This window comes from Acanthaster planci, linkage group LG18, assembly GCF_054643075.1.
Source record: "Acanthaster planci isolate LZ-2023a linkage group LG18, COTS_SCS, whole genome shotgun sequence".
In the NCBI taxonomy this organism is placed as follows: domain Eukaryota; kingdom Metazoa; phylum Echinodermata; class Asteroidea; order Valvatida; family Acanthasteridae; genus Acanthaster; species Acanthaster planci.
The window spans coordinates 9043725-9063303 of NC_141794.1; the positions used below are offsets into that span (position 1 = coordinate 9043725).

The following is a 19579-nucleotide window of genomic DNA, read 5'->3' on the forward strand; positions in this document are numbered from 1 at the left end:
TAATTTGTAGAGATTTATTTGCATAATTCGAAATATTTTGTAGCAAGATCTAATAAAGAATGTTTATGCTGGAAGTAAAGAATGGTGGCGATCTTTATATCAGTCTAGCCCGTTGGGTCGTTACCTTAAAGTTACCTTTTTGTCATTGCATGAATTATCCCTTTTCATTTGCAGAAGGCATTTATAAGTGAAAAGGTTCACATTTGTTTTTTAGTGGCAAGTCAAACCGGCTAGCAATTCCCCCTGCATTCTTGGACAGTCTTGATTGCAGACTTATTTTAACATGAAAATTATTTGGTTTCGGATTGACCAAGTAGCGTCCTAAATGGATATCAAGTTTTGACTATATTGACGATTTTCTTTTTCGACCGACCCTATTTCGGAGTCCTGATTTGATTCCCTTAAATTTAAAAGCCACAGAAAGTAACGTTGGATTTGGAAAGCACCGCGCAGGAAACAATGCATTCCCGTGTCTTAACCCTCAAAGGGGGGGGGGGAAATCCGCTCCCCTGTTGGTTTTTTCTTAAAGCATCTCTAAGATTATTTCCTGCGTGCTAATACTTTATGACAATTTTTTTCCAATGTTTTATCTTCATTTTGACCCCAGATTTATGAAAATCGGACGTGGCGTTGTCTCTCAGCGACGAATTTTTGAAGGCAGGGTGAAGCGTGATGTGAAATTTACCATGACTTTGTTCACAGCAATACACCGTACGTAGGACAGAGTGGTATCCTACCATGAATAATTAATTAGTCATAATTATGCAAAAACTCAATTAATTTACATGAAATCTCACACAGATGATAAATATGGATGCCTCTATGACACTGCCAAATTTCATTGAAGTACATCATCGTATGGCTGAGATCTGGGGGGGGGGGCGACCCCTGTAACAAGGCCAAACAAGCCCGGCTCTTTGAGGGTACATGCGTGGTGCGACCACAACCACAACCATCCTGGGCAAAGATTGGTTATTTGTCCAATGATTAGCAACTCGTTATATAACTCACTATAACAAATCATAAGAAAACACGCACTCGGTATTACATTAAGACATTTAAAGGTCCCCGATGTGTCTGCAATTTTCAGTTCTTGTTTTTCAATCCACCAACCCAACTTAAAGAGGAAAATACAAGAACCACAGGGAAAAAATGAAAAACAGCAAAATGAATCAGTCCACCTATGGAATGTATGACATAACCGACGTTTCTTTTTTATCAAATGACCTGCATTCTGATTATATCTATTATTTTGCGAAGGAATCCAATGCGTATATCCGAACTTTCTGCGAGTGGCATCCCGAACATTTATTTTTCAGATTCAACTTGAGTATTCTCGCATTATGTTAAGTGTGACGCCTTTTGTAACGAGGCACTAACCACGCATTAACATGGGCCCGCAGATTCCATGTTTTGATGTAAATAAGGAGGACCCCGTTCAATCCTAAACTGTATGTCGATCGGTTTAAACTCCCGTACGGGCGATTCACAAAAGGGCGCCTCCAAGAGTTTGCAACGCGTTGACCCAAGGCCCGAAATCTGTCGACCCTTTCCAAAGGCCCATTTTGGGTTGACAGATTTCGCGCACTGTGATTGGTCAAACTCTTGGGGCGCACTCCTGTGAAAGGCCCGTATTGCATTTGCTCGTTCTCTCGTTTTCAGTGAGAGGCAAACAATGCTTTTCCCGAATTCCCATAACCACTGATAGAAGGTTGATCATTCCTCATAGCATTAGGTTTGTAAGAATATTACTTGAGTATTTGCCATTAAAAGCCGAATTAATCCAAACCACATTCCAAATAACTATATGGAATAACATTCAACAAATGCAAATACACACTAGTTAATTACATTATCTTTTGAGTTCAATGTCAGGTAACAGAATATGCAATTACTTGAAAGGTTATCGGGTGATCGTTTCACAAGATAATTTGATTATTTCTTTTGTTCCAAGTAATTTGCCAGGTCCTCCTTCCATATGAAAGACATAAACATTACAATACTACAACAAATATATTAAACGTTGATACACCTATCAAGTCTACCAAACCAACACCTTACTCAATTTAGGGCAGTGCTCTCAGAAAGATGCAAAAATAATGCTAACAGCCTCACTGGAATGTAGTAATGTCCAAACTCTCACTAAGTTCGAACTCAAAACACGGTGCAGGGGAACTATTGCCACTCACTACTTCTCCTGACATTTCAGTTCAATAGGTCAATACAAAGAAAGAATGCTTGTTCTTGTTCACTTTGTTTTCAGAGACATGATGCATTCATACTTTTGCCACTTAAATACATTCGATATTTATTCCGACAATATTTTTTTCAGTGTAATCAGTCAAGAAATCTCTCAACTTTCAATTCACAAAAAACGCTCAAATATAACCAGTCATATTCTAATAACAAACAGAACCTTAAAAAGAAGCATGTCGCTTATTATCCAAGTCCTGTTATTTCTCACTTTGTAGTGTTTAAACTTAATCAAAATCCCATCAGACCGAATCTGCTACTTAGTTACTCTAGATGTTAAATACTGGCTAGCTGTGCAATATTTGTGCTAGGTCCCATATATTTCAAAAACTACAGTGAAATTAAATCAAACTTTCAAGCAGAGTGTAGCCTTTTCACCTATTGCATTTACATATAGGTGAACCACTTGCTGTCTATGTCAACATCTACATCTAAATATGTCAACTTCTACTTACATGAATCTCACAAAATGTACTTTTTTCACTTTATCAAGAAAAAGAAAAGGCACAGTGACAAAGGCTTCCAAAAAGAATTACCCTGTTTTTTTATGAGGTACCTAGATAGAATATCATGATTCAACGTACACTGGGGCATCAGCTTCAGATATTGCTGGTTTGTTCCCAAGGCAACTTTAAACAAGATCACCAACTAAAATCACTAATCAAGTTATATTATTTACAAACTTGTTGCTAATTCCATTTGCCTTATGTTTTATTTTGGTCCTATATGTGAACAAGAATGGCAGAAACTGAAACAAATGTCAAGTATAACTAAAAGACACTCATACCATCAAGAAAATGCTGGCAACTGACAAAGTTGTCAAAGGACAATTGTCATAATATTGAGTCAGTAACAGCATCAATTCCAACCGGGGAAATTTTCCAAAACTGCAAGAAAAATACTACTACTTATTGTCATGAGTAAAGTATACGCTTGTAGGAAGTGACCAATAATTATTTGATCTATACAAAAAGGTCTTGGCATTGCCACAGTTTTTTCTTTTAGATAAAATTTTGAAGTTTTTGTAAATAACAGATGCATGTGTCACATGTCCGAAGGATACAATATGAAGGAATGTTCAACAATGGAAAGTGTCCTCTTTCAAGTGAACATTCAGTGGTGTTAGAAACAGTTCCTGTCGCAGTTTACAATGCTTAGGTTTTTATTATCTTTTGCATAAACAAGAGGTGTAAAAGGCCACAAATTCTTCAGGAAAAAATTGGAAGTTTGAAACTAAGGCTGTACAAAGTACAGTTTAGTGGCTATCTTAAATACAAACGTGGTGATTTTAATTGAGGCTGGATTCTAAGACTCAATCCTTGATTTGTTGATGACTCCTCAACACTTGCCAAGTACTGTTGCAAGGAGTGCCATTCGAACATACATGCCACATTCAGCCTGACGAAAGTATGCAGCTCTTGGATCACTATCCACATCATGACTGAAATATAAATAAATTAACACTATGTTTAGACTCTCTGATTGGCCAATTACTCCCCCTCTGACTCATGTTATAAGGTTACAACTGCATGGCTTATCTCATTCCTGAAGATGTTCTGAATAAAGAACGAAATATTGAATCAAACATGGCTTTCATAGTCTTTATGGAGTCTGCATAATATTGAGTTAACACTATGAATAGGAAAACTGATGGACTGTTCCTTTTGAGAAGAGTGGTGACCCTAATTTCTTTGAGCTCAAGTCAACACTTCCCTGTGTATCTGCTCCAAGCCGAACAAAAAAGGGCAGGTTTTTTGGCACTCACCACACAGGCGCATGTTAATAATAGAGATCAATGGCGCGTTTGACGCGGCGCACACTGAGTACGCGTAACAAATTTCTTTTTTAATAGATACACGCAGAAAGCGTGCAAGAACCCGCTTGGGTAGGTTACTACCATTTGCTTTTCTTTTGCTGCTAGGGGGTGTACTTTAACTCTGAGAGGATAACAACTGTGAGTGGAATATACATGTATTGATTAATCACAGCAATAAAGTACACAAAACGCTTTGTGATACATGTGTTTCCTTAACAAAATCTGTGAAATATTCTTGAGTATGCTGCCCCCGTTTGGTTCTCATTTATGCCTTCACAGTAGTTGTCTTTGGAAGAAGTTCTGAAGAGATTTACTCTTTCTTGCTTGGGCCTTCCAATATGTCATTTTGTGAATTCTAGTAGTGATAATATTGGAAATCCCATCCATTGTTCCAAACTGGGCTTGCCCTATCTAACGAATAAGTTAAGTTTGTTGCAAGCTGTTTTTGTAGCCAAATGCATGCAAAACAAATTTGACACTGATTTTGAGAACTTCAATTTCAATTTCAGACATACTAATGATGTTAAAATTCTTTGTCAATCCTCTACAACCAGGCCATTCAATCAATTCAATCATTTCAACCTTGGCACCTACTTACAGCAGTAGATGAGATGGAGCTACAGTACATTGTTTTTGTAATATTTAAATTTTCTCATGTCTGATGGTAAAATCCAGACCAGACGGAGATCAAGAAGTACATGTGTAATTGTCTTGCTTATATTCCTTTGTATGGAGTAGACAAGTTCTATTTTTTCTCCTTTTAAAAAGGAGTCTTCTTAGGTCTTGTGTGCATTAACCTATATCTTCTGGTATGTTTTTGTGTTATTTTTATGGGGATGTCTAATTTTCGGGATTATGTAATTATCTGCAATCATGCACAGAACTGTGGGTGTGAGTGAATGTGGGTTTGTGCAGTCACCTGCCCCCTTGTGTAGGACTGTGAGTGTGATTGAATGTGGGTTTGTGCAGTCACCTGCCCCCTTGTGCAGGACTGTGGGTGTGATTGAATGTGGGTTTGTGCAGTCACCTGCCCCCTTGTGCAGGACTGTGGGTGTGATTGAATGTGGGTTTGTGCAGTCACCTGCCCCCTTGTGTAGGACTGTGGGTGTGATTGAATGTGGGTTTGTGCAGTCACCTGCCCCCTTGTGCAGGACTGTGGGTGTGAGTGAATGTGGGTTTGTGCAGTCACCTGCCCCCTTGTGTAGGACTGTGGGTGTGAGTGAATGTGGGTTTGTGCAGTCACCTGCCCCCTTGTGTAGGACTGTGGGTGTGAGTGAATGTGGGTTTGTGCAGTCACCTGCCCCCTTGTGTAGGACTGTGGGTGTGAGTGAATGTGGGTTTGTGCAGTCACCTGCCCCCTTGTGTAGAACTGTGGGTGTGATTGAATGTGGGTTTGTGCAGTCACCTGCCCCCTTGTGCAGGACTGTGGGTGTGAGTGAATGTGGGTTTGTGCAGTCACCTGCCCCCTTGTGCAGGACTGTGGGTGTGAGTGAATGTGGGTTTGTGCAGTCACCTGCCCCCTTGTGCAGGACTGTGGGTGTGATTGAATGTGGGTTTGTGCAGTCACCTGCCCCTTTGTGTAGGACTGTGGGTGTGAGTGAATGTGGGTTTGTGCAGTCACCTGCCCCCTTGTGTAGGACTGTGGGTGTGAGTGAATGTGGGTTTGTGCAGTCACCTGCCCCCTTGTGCAGGACTGTGGGTGTGATTGAATGTGGGTTTGTGCAGTCACCTGCCCCCTTGTGCAGGACTGTGGGTGTGAGTGAATGTGGGTTTGTGCAGTCACCTGCCCCCTTGTGTAGGACTGTGGGTGTGAGTGAATGTGGGTTTGTGCAGTCACCTGCCCCCTTGTGGAGGACTGTGGGTGTGAGTGAATGTGGGTTTGTGCAGTCACCTGCCCCCTTGTGCAGGACTGTGGGTGTGAGTGAATGTGGGTTTGTGCAGTCACCTGCCCCCTTGTGTAGGACTGTGGGTGTGAGCGAATGTGGGTTTGTGCAGTCACCTGCCCCCTTGTGCAGGACTGTGGGTGTGAGTGAATGTGGGTTTGTGCAGTCACCTGCCCCCTTGTGCAGGACTGTGGGTGTGAGGGAATGTGGGTTTGTGCAGTCACCTGCCCCCTTGTGTAGGACTGTGGGTGTGAGTGAATGTGGGTTTGTGCAGTCACCTGCCCCCTTGTGCAGGACTGTGGGTGTGAGTGAATGTGGGTTTGTGCAGTCACCTGCCCCCTTGTGTAGGACTGTGGGTGTGAGCGAATGTGGGTTTGTGCAGTCACCTGCCCCCTTGTGCAGGACTGTGGGTGTGAGTGAATGTGGGTTTGTGCAGTCACCTGCCCCCTTGTGTAGGACTGTGGGTGTGAGTGAATGTGGGTTTGTGCAGTCACCTGCCCCCTTGTGTAGGACTGTGGGTGTGATTGAATGTGGGTTTGTGCAGTCACCTGCCCCCTTGTGCAGGACTGTGAGTGTGATTGAATGTGGGTTTGTGCAGTCACCTGCCCCCTTGTGTAGGACTGTGGGTGTGAGTGAATGTGGGTTTGTGCAGTCACCTGCCCCCTTGTGTAGGACTGTGGGTGTGAGTGAATGTGGGTTTGTGCAGTCACCTGCCCCCTTGTGTAGGACTGTGGGTGTGAGTGAATGTGGGTTTGTGCAGTCACCTGCCCCCTTGTGCAGGACTGTGGGTGTGATTGAATGTGGGTTTGTGCAGTCACCTGCCCCCTTGTGTAGGACTGTGGGTGTGAGTGAATGTGGGTTTGTGCAGTCACCTGCCCCCTTGTGCAGGACTGTGGGTGTGATTGAATGTGGGTTTGTGCAGTCACCTGCCCCCTTGTGCAGGACTGTGGGTGTGAGTGAATGTGGGTTTGTGCAGTCACCTGCCCCCTTGTGGAGGACTGTGGGTGTGATTGAATGTGGGTTTGTGCAGTCACCTGCCCCCTTGTGCAGGACTGTGGGTGTGAGTGAATGTGGGTTTGTGCAGTCACCTGCCCCCTTGTGTAGGACTGTGGGTGTGAGTGAATGTGGGTTTGTGCAGTCACCTGCCCCCTTGTGCAGGACTGTGGGTGTGATTGAATGTGGGTTTATGAACCTCCAAGATCATTGTTACCAGTGGCTCATATTTTGTCGAACAAATGAAGGGGAAATCCTTGCTAGATGACAAAGTGCCTTCGTGTTCATGTCCAAGGTTCATATCAGGGTTGCAATTTGCTCTTGAAATACAAACCAACCTTTTAGCAATTACTCTTATCAGGATTATGTGTGACCACAAAGAGTAATCTGGCAGAAATAAAGTTTGACTGAGCACAAGACTGACCTTATTTCATTGATTCTAGGTAGGGGATGAAGAACCACCATCTTCTCTTTGGCTCGGGTCATCATGCGAGAGGTCAGGATAAAGTTGCCACATTGCTGAATAAAGGTCAAACAAAAATTATGTAACTTGTTTTTATCTGTTCACAGAAGCTTCAGTGATTATCTCGAACTAGGAAAAAGTTAGATACAGTGGAACGCCGCTATACCGAACACCGCTATACAAAATATTCGGCTGTAACGAACATCATCCTTGGCTCCCAATAAGTTGTGCACAGAACCTACCGAACACTATTCAGTTGCCGTTTGTAATTCCCGAACGTCAACAGGAAAAAACAGTTGGTGTTTTTTTATGTGACACGTGGCCATTATTTCCCCAAGGATTAGAAGGGAAAGCCACTAGTTGTCAACGGTATTGAATAGACACTGGTTTTGCGACTCCATATGATCGGGTGCGGAAGAAAACCGCACGTACGCACACGGTGGCATTGCACTAACAATAGTCTAAAGAGGGCGCCGCTGATACACAAATCAACCGAGATTTGCCACAGCATGCATCAGAGATCGATCCTGAACAGTAGTTTCACGACTTTTAGGATAAAATTGATATCAATTTTTTGACACAAGTTTAAATAAAAAATAATTAACAGACACATTTCTTGAAACGTTAAACTTGAATGCAACGGCAAAACATCACGAAAACAGCGAACCAAGGTATCACAAGAGGGTGCCGGTGCACTTTGGTTAGACAAGAGAAGGCGCTATTCAACATGGCAACGAAACATTCAGCACTTAAATTCACTATACCGAACGGCCGCTGTACCGAACATTTAGTGTGGACCCCGTCTTGTTTGTTATAGCGGCGTTCCCCTGTATAATTTTTAGAGCCACTGATTATATTTCGAATGACAACTTTTAATTTGGGAAACTAAATTTTCCATGTTATGTTTTGATTTACTTAAAGTTTCAATGCAAGCAGGATTGTTACTTATTTTCTGTTCTATTTAGTCACTTTTCCAAAAAAGCAAACATCTAAAACCTTGCCAAGTGTACATGTATCTTTTACCTCCTGATATTCCTCCTTGCTAGCAAAGCGTTCTTGTTGAATCCTGGTCATGTACAACACATCTGTATCTGGTAGAGCTTCTTCAATGTTACCAAACTCCTCCTAAATTCACAAGATTGCATAATTCACTGCATGTTGAATTTATTTCATTTTACCAGTTTACACAAGAACATGTAATCCTGGATTGATTTTTGCCCCAATAAAGGAAGGATGTTTGAACACGTGGCACTGACTGCATATAGTGACAGAGGATGCTTGTACTTATTGCCAAACTTGGGTGATTCCAATAGCCAGTTGGGTATTTCCAAAAAGCAAGGTCATTTGAGAACAAAGTATGCACATGAGACGGCACAGGGCCACCCTGAGAGGGCACACCTTGAACGTGTCTTAATGACCTTGGACATGCTTCATTTTGTTACACGTGTTGTTGGAATACCAAACTAGCTCATTATTAAAGACTTAAACTACTCTGGAAGTTAAGCATGAGTGACACTGTCTTGGAGTGTACAAAAAGCTACAATGCCATAAGAAATTGGGCACAAGTCTTGAACAAATGATCAATAAGGGGCAGAAGTTTTGTGAAGGGTTTGGTTATAGTATCTTGTCATTTAAAGAAATTTGGCCCAGAGTGACACCATGCATGGTATAGGTCTGTGTAGAACATTTGAAAAGTTCACTTAATAAATAAATTTTTTTTTACTTTACCAACCAAACAAAAGGTACTGTTATGTATAAATAAAAAACAGAAAGTCTCATCTAGCTGGAAGTAATTTTTGCTATAAATAATAATAGTGCTTCTGTGGCCAGCTTACCTGTGGAATGCCACGCTCACTGACAAAGTCCTTGACAGACTTAGGCATCTGTAGATCCTGGGTGGAGACATAACGCAGGTTGACTCGATACAGAGTCAGTAGACGGGCTAGAGAATGGACAGTGCGGCCATGCTTCAAATCACCCACCATGGTAATCTTAGCAACAAAAATAAAGAATTTGAAATGTACAAGAATTAAAAAAAAAGGTTGTCTTAGTCTAGAAATTGAACAAAAACCAATATAAAGCCCAAATCAAACAAACAAATTACGTATTTAAAAGTTTCATGTGCCTCAAACTTCAGTATAAAGATGTTATCTTACAAAGATTGTCATAAGATTGAATTGTCTAATACAATAATTGCCAAAACTTCAACAAAATCTATTAAGACCTGCTAGACATTATAAATGGTACTTTGTGGCCAGAATTCCTACGATAGATGTCAGTTGATTAATTGACCATGGTTCTTTCCCTGCAATGCATATTCATGTTTTGATACCAGAAAATATGATTTTGACTTCTAAAATACATACTTTCAGGTACAAACACCTAAAAACAAGTTATTCTAGATTTTAATAAGTTGCCATGCTAACAATCAACATCCAACAAAATTTGTTTTGGTATCAATTTTACAAACAATAAAAACTTTGAATTTCCTAACCTTCAGCTGCAGCAATCTGGAGTCTAAAAACAAAAGTGACACAGGTATGACTCCTCCAATTTTAAGTTTTCTTAGAATATCTCCTTTAACCTCAGAATATCTATTTCACCTCAAAATTTATTGTGAAACTGTTTTGAGTTGAAAAGTAGTTTTTTGGTTACCGTTAGATCATTGACTGTTCCAATTTCTTCTCTGATGGTGAAAACATCCAGCAGGGCTTGTGTTGGGTGTTCTCCAACACCATTACCAGCATTCAGGATAGGTTTACGACACACCTTAGCCGCAGTGTGGGCAGCCTCCTGCTCTGGATGACGTAGCACAATGACGTCACAGTAACCAGCCATCATTTGGACTGTGTCTTAGGAGGGAAATACCACAGAAATTGACTTCATTTGGCTGCCACCATTGTGTGCTTACAAGACTAATCCCTAGTACGCAGATATTCCTTGATTGTACAAACATTTATGCCTCAGTATCTTACTGATGAAAAGTGTCATTCACAATAATGTGATTCTTGCTATGCTCTCGGCTAAAATTGGGGATTATTATCAGAAGTTGAATGAAATCAATTTGCCAAGTTCTTAACTTCATAGTGGTTGTTTTTGTTCCACAACTATCTAATACACCAGTCCATCATGTGGATTAGACTGACTTCAAGAACTGATTGCAACAGATTTCCTGGGACACCTAAACCTGGTTCTCTGTTTTGTCTTTTGAAGTATTCTCGGCAACATTATCATACAGTAACATATAATTTGAATAGTTCTTGACTACTAGCCGCAATGAATTTCTTCTCCAAAAGCAACCTGAAATACTGCTATTGATTGTAATCAATGCATGGTGTCAGAAGTGGGATTCCAACAAATACCCCATTCACAGTCACGCATTCAACCAATGCAGCATCACACTCTGTAGAGACCACCACTGCATTGGCACTCAGAATTTCAAAAGTAAAAATCAATGTGTGGCAGAGCTTAACAATTAAAATAAAATGGAATCTAAACTAGACTGCCTACCTGCCAAGGTCTCTCCTTTCTTGTGTGATGAGGTGTTCTCAGTGAAGGAGACAACAGTGCCTCCAAGGCGCTGCATAGCGGCAGCAAAGGATGAGGAAGTCCTGGTACTGACCTCATAGAACATGCTGGCCATCACTTTACCCTTTGGGTTAAGACAAAAGTTGAAAGTTTTAAATTAAAATGAATATCATTAAAGACAGAAAATTAAAGCTTAAAGCCTTCAATTGGACAGCTCTGCTTTATGTGTGATAAAGATTATTATCTCATCTGAGCCACACAACCAAATTTGAGATCTCTGGCACACCCTATGACCTTCTTAACATTACGCACTACAGCAGTTACATGTGCACACACAGCAAAAGGCAAAAACAATTCAGGCTCACATTTCTATCTTTCAAGTATTACTGTGAGCAGAATAATGTTGCTCACACAATATGAAAGGTTACAAAGCGGTGCACACAAGATCCATGTACACTTTTGCAGAAAGACTACAAAAACTGAGACATTTCTTTTCAGGAACAGCCTTCAAGTACAGAAACTGGACACAGTTCAATCTCTAGACTGCCAAATACACGGAGTTAAGATCATTACTAAGTGCCATTTTTGCATGCATGAATAAAAAGCACCTACCTTGAGTATATGATCCAGGCTTCTTTCTCTCTGCACAGCAAAGCGCATAGAGTGGGCAACATTGAAAAGATGATGCAGCTGTGAGATATAACAGAAATTATAATCAGCCACTAAAAGTATCAGCAATTCTTAGGAGAGAGCTAACTCCACAGCTGTTATCCAGCAAATCACAAAGCAGTGTGAAATATTGTTCAAACTTGCTTTGATTGGACTAAAACTTGCACTAAAGTTGCACATGAATGAAGCATGGACTTATTCATTCGTGCCAAGATCCGCAAACATCTGTCACAGTATTGTCAAGGAAATGTCTTGGGCTGGACCAAGACAGGGTCCAATTTTCCAAGCAACAGAGGCTCCTTTGGTGGGAACTGTACTTCACTGCTTTGCAAATGATTTTAAATGCATACATTGTGATCGCATTGCTACCAACAAACTGAACATTCCTGACCAATATGGCTCTTTTAAACTGATGAGGGGGTGCTTCTGCTCAAGGCCTAGAGCAAGGACATGAGGTCAATAAAGAACTCTTCCCAAGACTGCTTTGACAGATTTCTAAGTTAACAGCCACTACTCACATGTTCTCTGGTGAACTGACTGGCACTGAGGATGTGTTTGTTGAACAGTAAGCTAGAACCAGCAGTAGGATGGAACTCCAAGGCTGTCACCTGACCAGCTAGGGGTGTGGCCTGAGTGGAGAGAGGCTGGGTTGGGGGTGTGAAGGTAAGAGCCTTCGCAGCACCTCCTGCTGCGACATTTGGAGACAGTGAGCCGATATCTACAAAAGAAATTGTTTCAAAGACACACAGTACTTAAATGTGTATTTTTAACAACAAATCAACCATTTTGGTGTGGTTAACTTTACACTCTGTAGAATAAATAACTTTCCAAGTGAGTATCGGCTATTTCCCTACAGATACAAATGTTTTAGTATACATAACTGGAAACAGATTTACTGAAATAAAGGTATTCCTACACGTAAACCCCATGTACCCTTTGTCAAGGAAATGTGCTGTTACGCTATAAAACCGTTGTATGCAATGAATTGAAAACAATTCTTTGTCTCTTTCTTCCGCTGAAAGCATACTGAGAACTGGCTGAGGCTTGATGTCTAACAGAATTTGGATGAAATGGCAAATAACAGGCGGAGACAAGATTACTGTTACTGTTGAGGGAAGTCTAAAATCATATTCAATTGCTCTCCTTTGCTTCCATCAAACTTTGCACACATGTAATGCAATTTGACTGGACATTGTCCAGATACTCTACCATTAAAAAGATACATATTTAAATTTAAATCCCAACAGCACAATTTCTCTGAACGGCTAAGACTTTGGCATACCCGATAAAAAAATAAGATACCTGAACTAATGAAGGAATTGAGTCAGAGAGTGACAACGACCATACACACCTCCGTGCTCAGATACCCTATGCACCCTGGGTGGAAGGTTGAAAACGGAACGCTCTATGTTCATCTTCTGTGGGGAAGAGGGAGCAGAGGGTGGAGCTGATGAGGGTGGCACCTGGACAGCCAGGGGTCTGATGGAAGGAACTGGGCCAGAGCTGGTAGTATGCTTCATGGTCGATGGGAAGACGATACTGTCAGTCACTGTGCGGACATCACGACCAAAACCTGGTAGGACCAGGACCTAGGAGAAAGAAAACACTATGTGAATTCAAAACAGGTCTCGTTCCTTTCCCTTAATAGGCCTGAAGGGTACTTTGGTTAGAAACCCCATGGCATTCAACAACTTGCAACAATTGTTCAAGTATGATCCAACGGGTCAATCATATTTAACATCTAGAAGTGTCAGATTACCAGCTTGCCACAGGATCCAATACTGACATCATTCAATGGGACTGGTTTCCATGAGCTAAGAATTAACAGTCTAACTTGATGCTTTGGACTACCCAAATGCAAAGTCTGAATGATAAGTCTAAATGTTCTTTACATCTGACAAACTCTTTTGCATTTGGCAGGCTTAGGGCTTATGAAACTGCTTATTTACTTGGTTGTACAAAGTAAATTAAACAAAAACTTGGTTTATTGATGTCTATGCCACTGAAATGGGAAATGTAAGTAAGCTGGGTGGGCCTCTTGTTTTTTCAAAAGGAAAGTGTAGAATCTTAAATCTATTTGTGATTAACCCCTTCGCACTGGAACCGTCCACAGCCGCGGCTTTGTGTGAGGATTAGTGTATACCACACATGCAGTCTATTCACCATGCAGCTGCTGGATCAATGGGGCCTGCTGCTGGACAGAGCTTTGCATTCTGGGCATACCACAGCCCAGCAGTCATGGTCAAAAGAGTCATGGTCAAAAGAATCCCGGCCGGAAGAGGTTAAGAAAATGTATGTGGCGTTGATTACTTCACAAAAGAATGTGTTAAATTGGTAAACATCAGCATACTTTATCAAAGGTTTCATTTTTAAAGTGTTATTACCATGACAGTAATTTTACCTTATTTTATGCCAATCTTAGACAGTAGCAAAGGGCATTACTTACCTGACCATCAATGAAAGCAACTTCCCCTCTAAGGACAACCCTTCGCAATTGACCTTTGACCTTCCAACCAGCAAAAGGTGTCCATTTGCTCTTGGTGAACTGCATTGCTTTAGGGATAGTCCAGACATGGTCCATGTCAACCTCAATGTAGGTATCTCGTTGCTCTGGCAAGCCAAATATACGGCGGGGGTTGTGGTACAAGCGATCAACAACATCCTGAGTTAACAAAGCAGATGACAACTGAAGTTAATGGTCAAATATCTTCAGTGATATGTCTGTTTTCTATTGGCCGAGTAAAAATCAATAAAACTTGTAATAATGATAGGTCTTGTAACCCACCTCCATGGTTAGACGTCCGTCATTGACAGCAGTGAGCAGGAGGGGAAGCATGGTTTCCAGTCCAGGAAAACCAGGTGGAGGATTAGCACTCTCCTTCTCCTCTACAGTGTGTGGAGCTACAAGAAAAACCAATGGAGTAAATGGCCAAGGCTTCATTCCGCAAACAAGTGAGTAACATAGAAAGCTTGGATGGTTGACGTATTCTTCCTGTTTCAAGCAACCATAGAAACTGACCAAAATGACAGCTCCCAAATAAGAATCCCCACATGTCAACTCTTGTTTAAATTGGTGCACAACCTCTTCAGTATTATGAAATTCAGTACTTTCTGTGCCTAAGATAAGGTGCACCCTGCCAACTGGCTCAAACTGAATTAGCTGATACCAAGATATTGCAATTCTATTACTCAAAAACCAACAGGTCAAGTACATACAAGCAACTGTCATATTATTTATCTGTACATGTATGTCACACAAACGCTGCCAGTACAAACTAAAGCCTAAGTTGGAAATGAATACCATCTTTTATGTTTCACAATAGGGCCATGTGTACTTTGGATCAAAATGCTATGACCCATATCATAGTAATTTGCACCAGCCTGAACTGCATATCATAATGATTAACAAATCTTGACTGTCTATCTACTTTATATGAGAATTAAAGATTTCCATGCTTTGTTGAGTCACAAAGCAGGTTCTCTCAAAACCAGATGCTTTTGGGTGGGTGGTTGAAAATAGGCTTGAAAAATTGTCCAGGGACAAATCGCCAGGCTTACTCTAATGGATTAATGTTTGAAAATGAACTCTCTTCATGGGCGAAAGAATTTTCATGATGGTACAGAGGGGAAATCCCTTTTGGTCACAGTTCAAGTTCTGCCTATAAGTATCTGGTTTTGACAGAGCATGTCAGAAATTTGCCAGAAAAAACTTTCCATGTTCCTTACCATGATCAGTAGCAAAGCAGTCAATGATATCCATGTTCTCCCACAGTGCATTCTGATCCTCCTGGGAGCACAACGGAGGCTTGACATTACCTTTGGTATCCAGGTCACCAGAGGTCAAGAAGAGGTGATGGGGTGCAACCTCACAGGTGACATTCATACCTGACTCCTTGGCCAGTCGAATCACTTCAATCTAAGAACAAATCAAGAGACATCAAATGCACAATTTCAAATCAACTGTATGAATGGAAGTCTACAACTTTTTGCATTATTGTATAATAAGACATGATGCCCTCATTTACTCAGCAACAGCTTCCACCAGGACTACGGCCACCTTTGAACTTAAAACCACTCTCTCCTGGATGTTCACATGGCAACAATGCCCTTAAACAGAAACATCTGGTGAGGAAGAAATCATTAGCTTAAAATAATATATTAAAACATTCAGTAGGAAACTGAACAATGTAATGAACAAGTACATCATTTTCAAAATGGTTATATTCCATTTTAGTTGCTGAAACTGGCATCTTTTCTCATAGACTTGAGAGTTTACAAGCAAATGTACATTTACGGCAATAAAACTATATGTAGAAACAAGACAATCCAGAGCTTTTTGAAATCTCATGAACAAATCATTCTCATTTTAACAAGCATTTTGTAATGTTTGGATTTGATGTGTGTGTATCCCTCTGAAAAGCCCATATGAAGCACTTTCCCAATGGCTACACCAACCTCTTCCTTGCGAGCAACATGGCAGATATGGATCGGTCGATCAAACATCCTAGCTAAGAACAAGATGGCTGCCACGGTGCAGCCCTCGGCATGAGCAACCAGTGGTGGGTGGTGGGGCCAGTTCTTACAATGCTGTTAAAAGATACAAAATATACAGAGGGAAATACGATAAATAAATTTTGAATGAAAAGCAAGTTTGGAGGGCCTAATTACGTGAAAGGGGACAGGCAACGGAAGTAGACATTAGAGGGTGCCTGGTAGAATACATAGATTAATGTACTGTAATATCTTGATGGGTGGAGCACCTTGAACATACAGTCAGTAGCATTTGAAGGCTAGGCACAAGTAGCAGACACGGAAAGTACAAATGTCCAATTTCAATCCCACATAATATATGTGACATGTAGCATGCTTATAAAACAAGCACATTCAGGGCAATCAGGGAGTGCTTTTGACCACATCAATTTCATTCAAGAGGCACGCCCTCAATGAGCCTCAAGATGGACCAAGAGAGGGCACAATTGTCTTTGCAACGGAGGCCCCTGTGGTTGGGATTGAGCTTCGTTGGTTCACGAACAACTATGAAATGCACACATTATGCTACCAACAAAATGACCAGTTCCGACCAATATAGCTCTTTTCAACCGATGAGAGGGTGCTTCTGCTCAAGGCGGATAGCAACTTCAATTTGTTCACTTCAAATTTGCAAAAATACTTTTTCAGTAAATACAAGTAAACTTCCCTGTTGGAGAATTAATTTTGAATGTCAACACAGCCAAATGAAGAATTTGCTTATACATTAAGCTACAGCAAACACTCTACTAAGGGAAAAATCTGGGCTGGATTATTGAATTTTGAAGGTGTTTGTACATCCAGATACAGAAGCATGCTCGAGTCAAAAATGAATACAATTGGTAAGGATGCAAGATATTGAGAAATTAACATTTGTACTGACCTCTTGCCATAGGCAGACATTGTCCATTCGCAATGTGGTGAAGGTATCATTGAGGTACATCTTGAGCCCCATGGCCTTAGGACCAATGCTGACCAGGTCATTGATATTATTGGCAGCTGCTCCAACATACAGACCATAATCACAGCGGGCTCCCAAACGTGCCAGCTACAGACAAAGTATGATATTGGATCAAGGTTTCAATTTAAATCACATGAAATTAACTAAAGAGCAAATCTTAGTATATTCAAGAAGCAATGTAATCTAAGATTTGAGCAGTTTACAAATAAAACACAAGCAATCAGATATTCAAGGAAATTTTTTTCTAACTATAAAAATGTACACTTTCACAAAATTTTGAATTTCAGCAATGTACACTTCTCTATTCATCACATGCTTATCTATGGATGCCAATTAAAAATCGGGTTGGAGTTTTGTCATCAAACAATTTTCCCACAGAATTCAAATAAACATCATAATACTCTTCTGAGCCCTGTTAAATCTGATATTTGTGTAAGAATTTTGGTATTTTCTTTGCCGAAGGGTGAAACTGTGTGAGGAGCACGTGACACTGGCATCCTCAATCACAAGATGAAAGGTTCCTATTCTACACCTGGGCATACATGTACATACATGTTGTGACCTCAGGCAAGTTACTTTACTCTTGTAAGAGTGGGTAACCATGGAGGCAGAGATGGTTGTTTTATTAGCTGCCTGAAACAGCAGCATCAAGCCAAATCTCTGGACAGCCAAGATGGTTTAAGGGATGCTTATGGGCCTAGTGAATAGGGATATTAATGATCTAGTGCCGTGAGTGCAAGAACTTGTACATATGTGCACTTGATAAAAATACTTTATTACTGAATGAAAATGCCAACCCAAGAGACAACATTTTCTGTACCTTCTGTGCAAGTAGGAAGGAAGGTTTATCAGTGACAGCAGGGCTAGTGTTGGGCATAACTCCCACCATGGTGATACCACCAGCCAAGGCAGCGGCTGTCCCTGAGGCAAAGTCTTCCTTGTGGGTTGCTCCTGGTTCCCTCAAGTGAACATGGACATCAATTAGGCCAGGCAGTCGTACAATACGATTGGAGGTCATACAGTCCACATTGGTCTTGAGGCGGGGGGCACCACCAATACGTCGCAAAGCCTGGAAGAATTAACAGAGGAAACTTAAGTAGAAATTTAAGCATGACTTTTGGTAGAATGGCGTCCAATGTAAATTTTAACGACTGGTTCTGAAAATTGACACCACTTGTAAACCTATAAGCACTACATGCTTACTGTCCAAAAATCCCTGCAAATATTCACAAGTGCTGCCAGGTAGGACTCAAACAACCAACCAACTGCATACTGGTATGTATAGCTCGCCACTCAAGCAATCAGCTCGCTGGGGCCTACTGTACCACTCAAATTTAACAAAGCAGCAATCCTGCATTAGGGCTGAATCAATTCAAATAATTCACTTTTTGAGTATTCAACCTTCAATTTGATTGAATATCTGAATATTCGGTCGTACCCACCAGCAGATTGTTGATAGACAAACCATATACAAAATCAGTTGCAATAACATACACAGTTGTGCATTATGATCAATATAATAGCTTCTCACATCTAGGAGTACATGTACATGTATCTCCAGCCACGATTTAGCTAGAGATGAACAATACTTCTTGCCCTGTTAAAATTTCTATTCCTTTCAAATTGTTTAATGAATAATTAACATTTTGAATCGTAAGATTTCTGTCACTTTTCATTTGAATCTGCTTGGAACAAGCCTCCATGGTGCAATTTTTCTCATTTGAAGCAGAAGAAAATTTGCCCTTCCTTTTCATGAATTTTGCATTTGAATACTCAAATTCAGAAAATGATATTAGAATATTTGATAATTGATCAAATATTCGGTACAGTCCTATCCTACATATCATGATTTTCAATCAGGGAACTGTACAGTCTGAACACCGGGCTTTGCCCTTCACTGACTTGCTTGTGAAGTTTTTATTGGCTCTTAGAGAGCACTTGGCAAACACTGCTGATTAACGAAGGGCAAAACCAAACAGTGAAACCTTAGGCTCCAAACTATCTGTTCCCAATACACTTGAATGGCATGAAAATGAGTTCCTTGGGACAGTTTCTAGTCCACTTGTGCCTGGTTGATTTAAATAAATCAGAGGGCTTGCTTTACATTTACTACTTTACTCACTAGATCGGACTGGATTTAGGATACAAGCAAACTTACTGTCTGAGACAGCTGAACTATCTCTAGATCATTCCAGGCACACTTAATCCTATTACTTTATGGAAGAATGTCTGCATGTGATCACTACTACATGTAACAGGAAGACCTTTGTAATGGTGGAAGCAAGGTGCCAGGTTTGGTCAGAAAAAAGTTTATTTTGTATAATAACATATGCAATGCCACCGCTATCACTGGGGGTCTTCCTCATGAGTAGGAACCCAGTGTATGGCTTGGTGTATACAATGCTACCCCTATCACTGGGGGTCTTCCTCATGAGTAGGAATCCAGTGTATGGCTTGGTGTATGCAATGCTACCCCTATCACTGGG

General features: G+C 40.9%; 1 protein-coding gene across 3 annotated transcripts in view; it reads right to left on the minus strand.

The window, feature by feature from the left end:
• Positions 1–19579, minus strand: part of cad (carbamoyl-phosphate synthetase 2, aspartate transcarbamylase, and dihydroorotase) — a 72465-nt gene continuing 52886 nt past the window's right edge. For all 3 annotated transcript variants that reach the window (XM_022251451.2, XM_087149082.1, XM_022251454.2), the window contains 15 exons: positions 17914–18162; positions 17016–17180; positions 16061–16192; positions 15332–15521; positions 14391–14506; positions 14052–14267; positions 12957–13194; positions 12124–12323; positions 11549–11626; positions 10919–11060; positions 10064–10260; positions 9244–9399; positions 8432–8533; positions 7370–7464; positions 1–3694 (listed from right to left, as the gene is read on the minus strand). In XM_022251451.2, the coding sequence (XP_022107143.2) occupies positions 3592–3694; positions 7370–7464; positions 8432–8533; positions 9244–9399; positions 10064–10260; positions 10919–11060; positions 11549–11626; positions 12124–12323; positions 12957–13194; positions 14052–14267; positions 14391–14506; positions 15332–15521; positions 16061–16192; positions 17016–17180; positions 17914–18162 (2379 nt within the window). In that variant the 3' untranslated portion in view covers positions 1–3591. The remainder of the gene's footprint in view (positions 3695–7369; positions 7465–8431; positions 8534–9243; positions 9400–10063; positions 10261–10918; positions 11061–11548; positions 11627–12123; positions 12324–12956; positions 13195–14051; positions 14268–14390; positions 14507–15331; positions 15522–16060; positions 16193–17015; positions 17181–17913; positions 18163–19579) is intronic.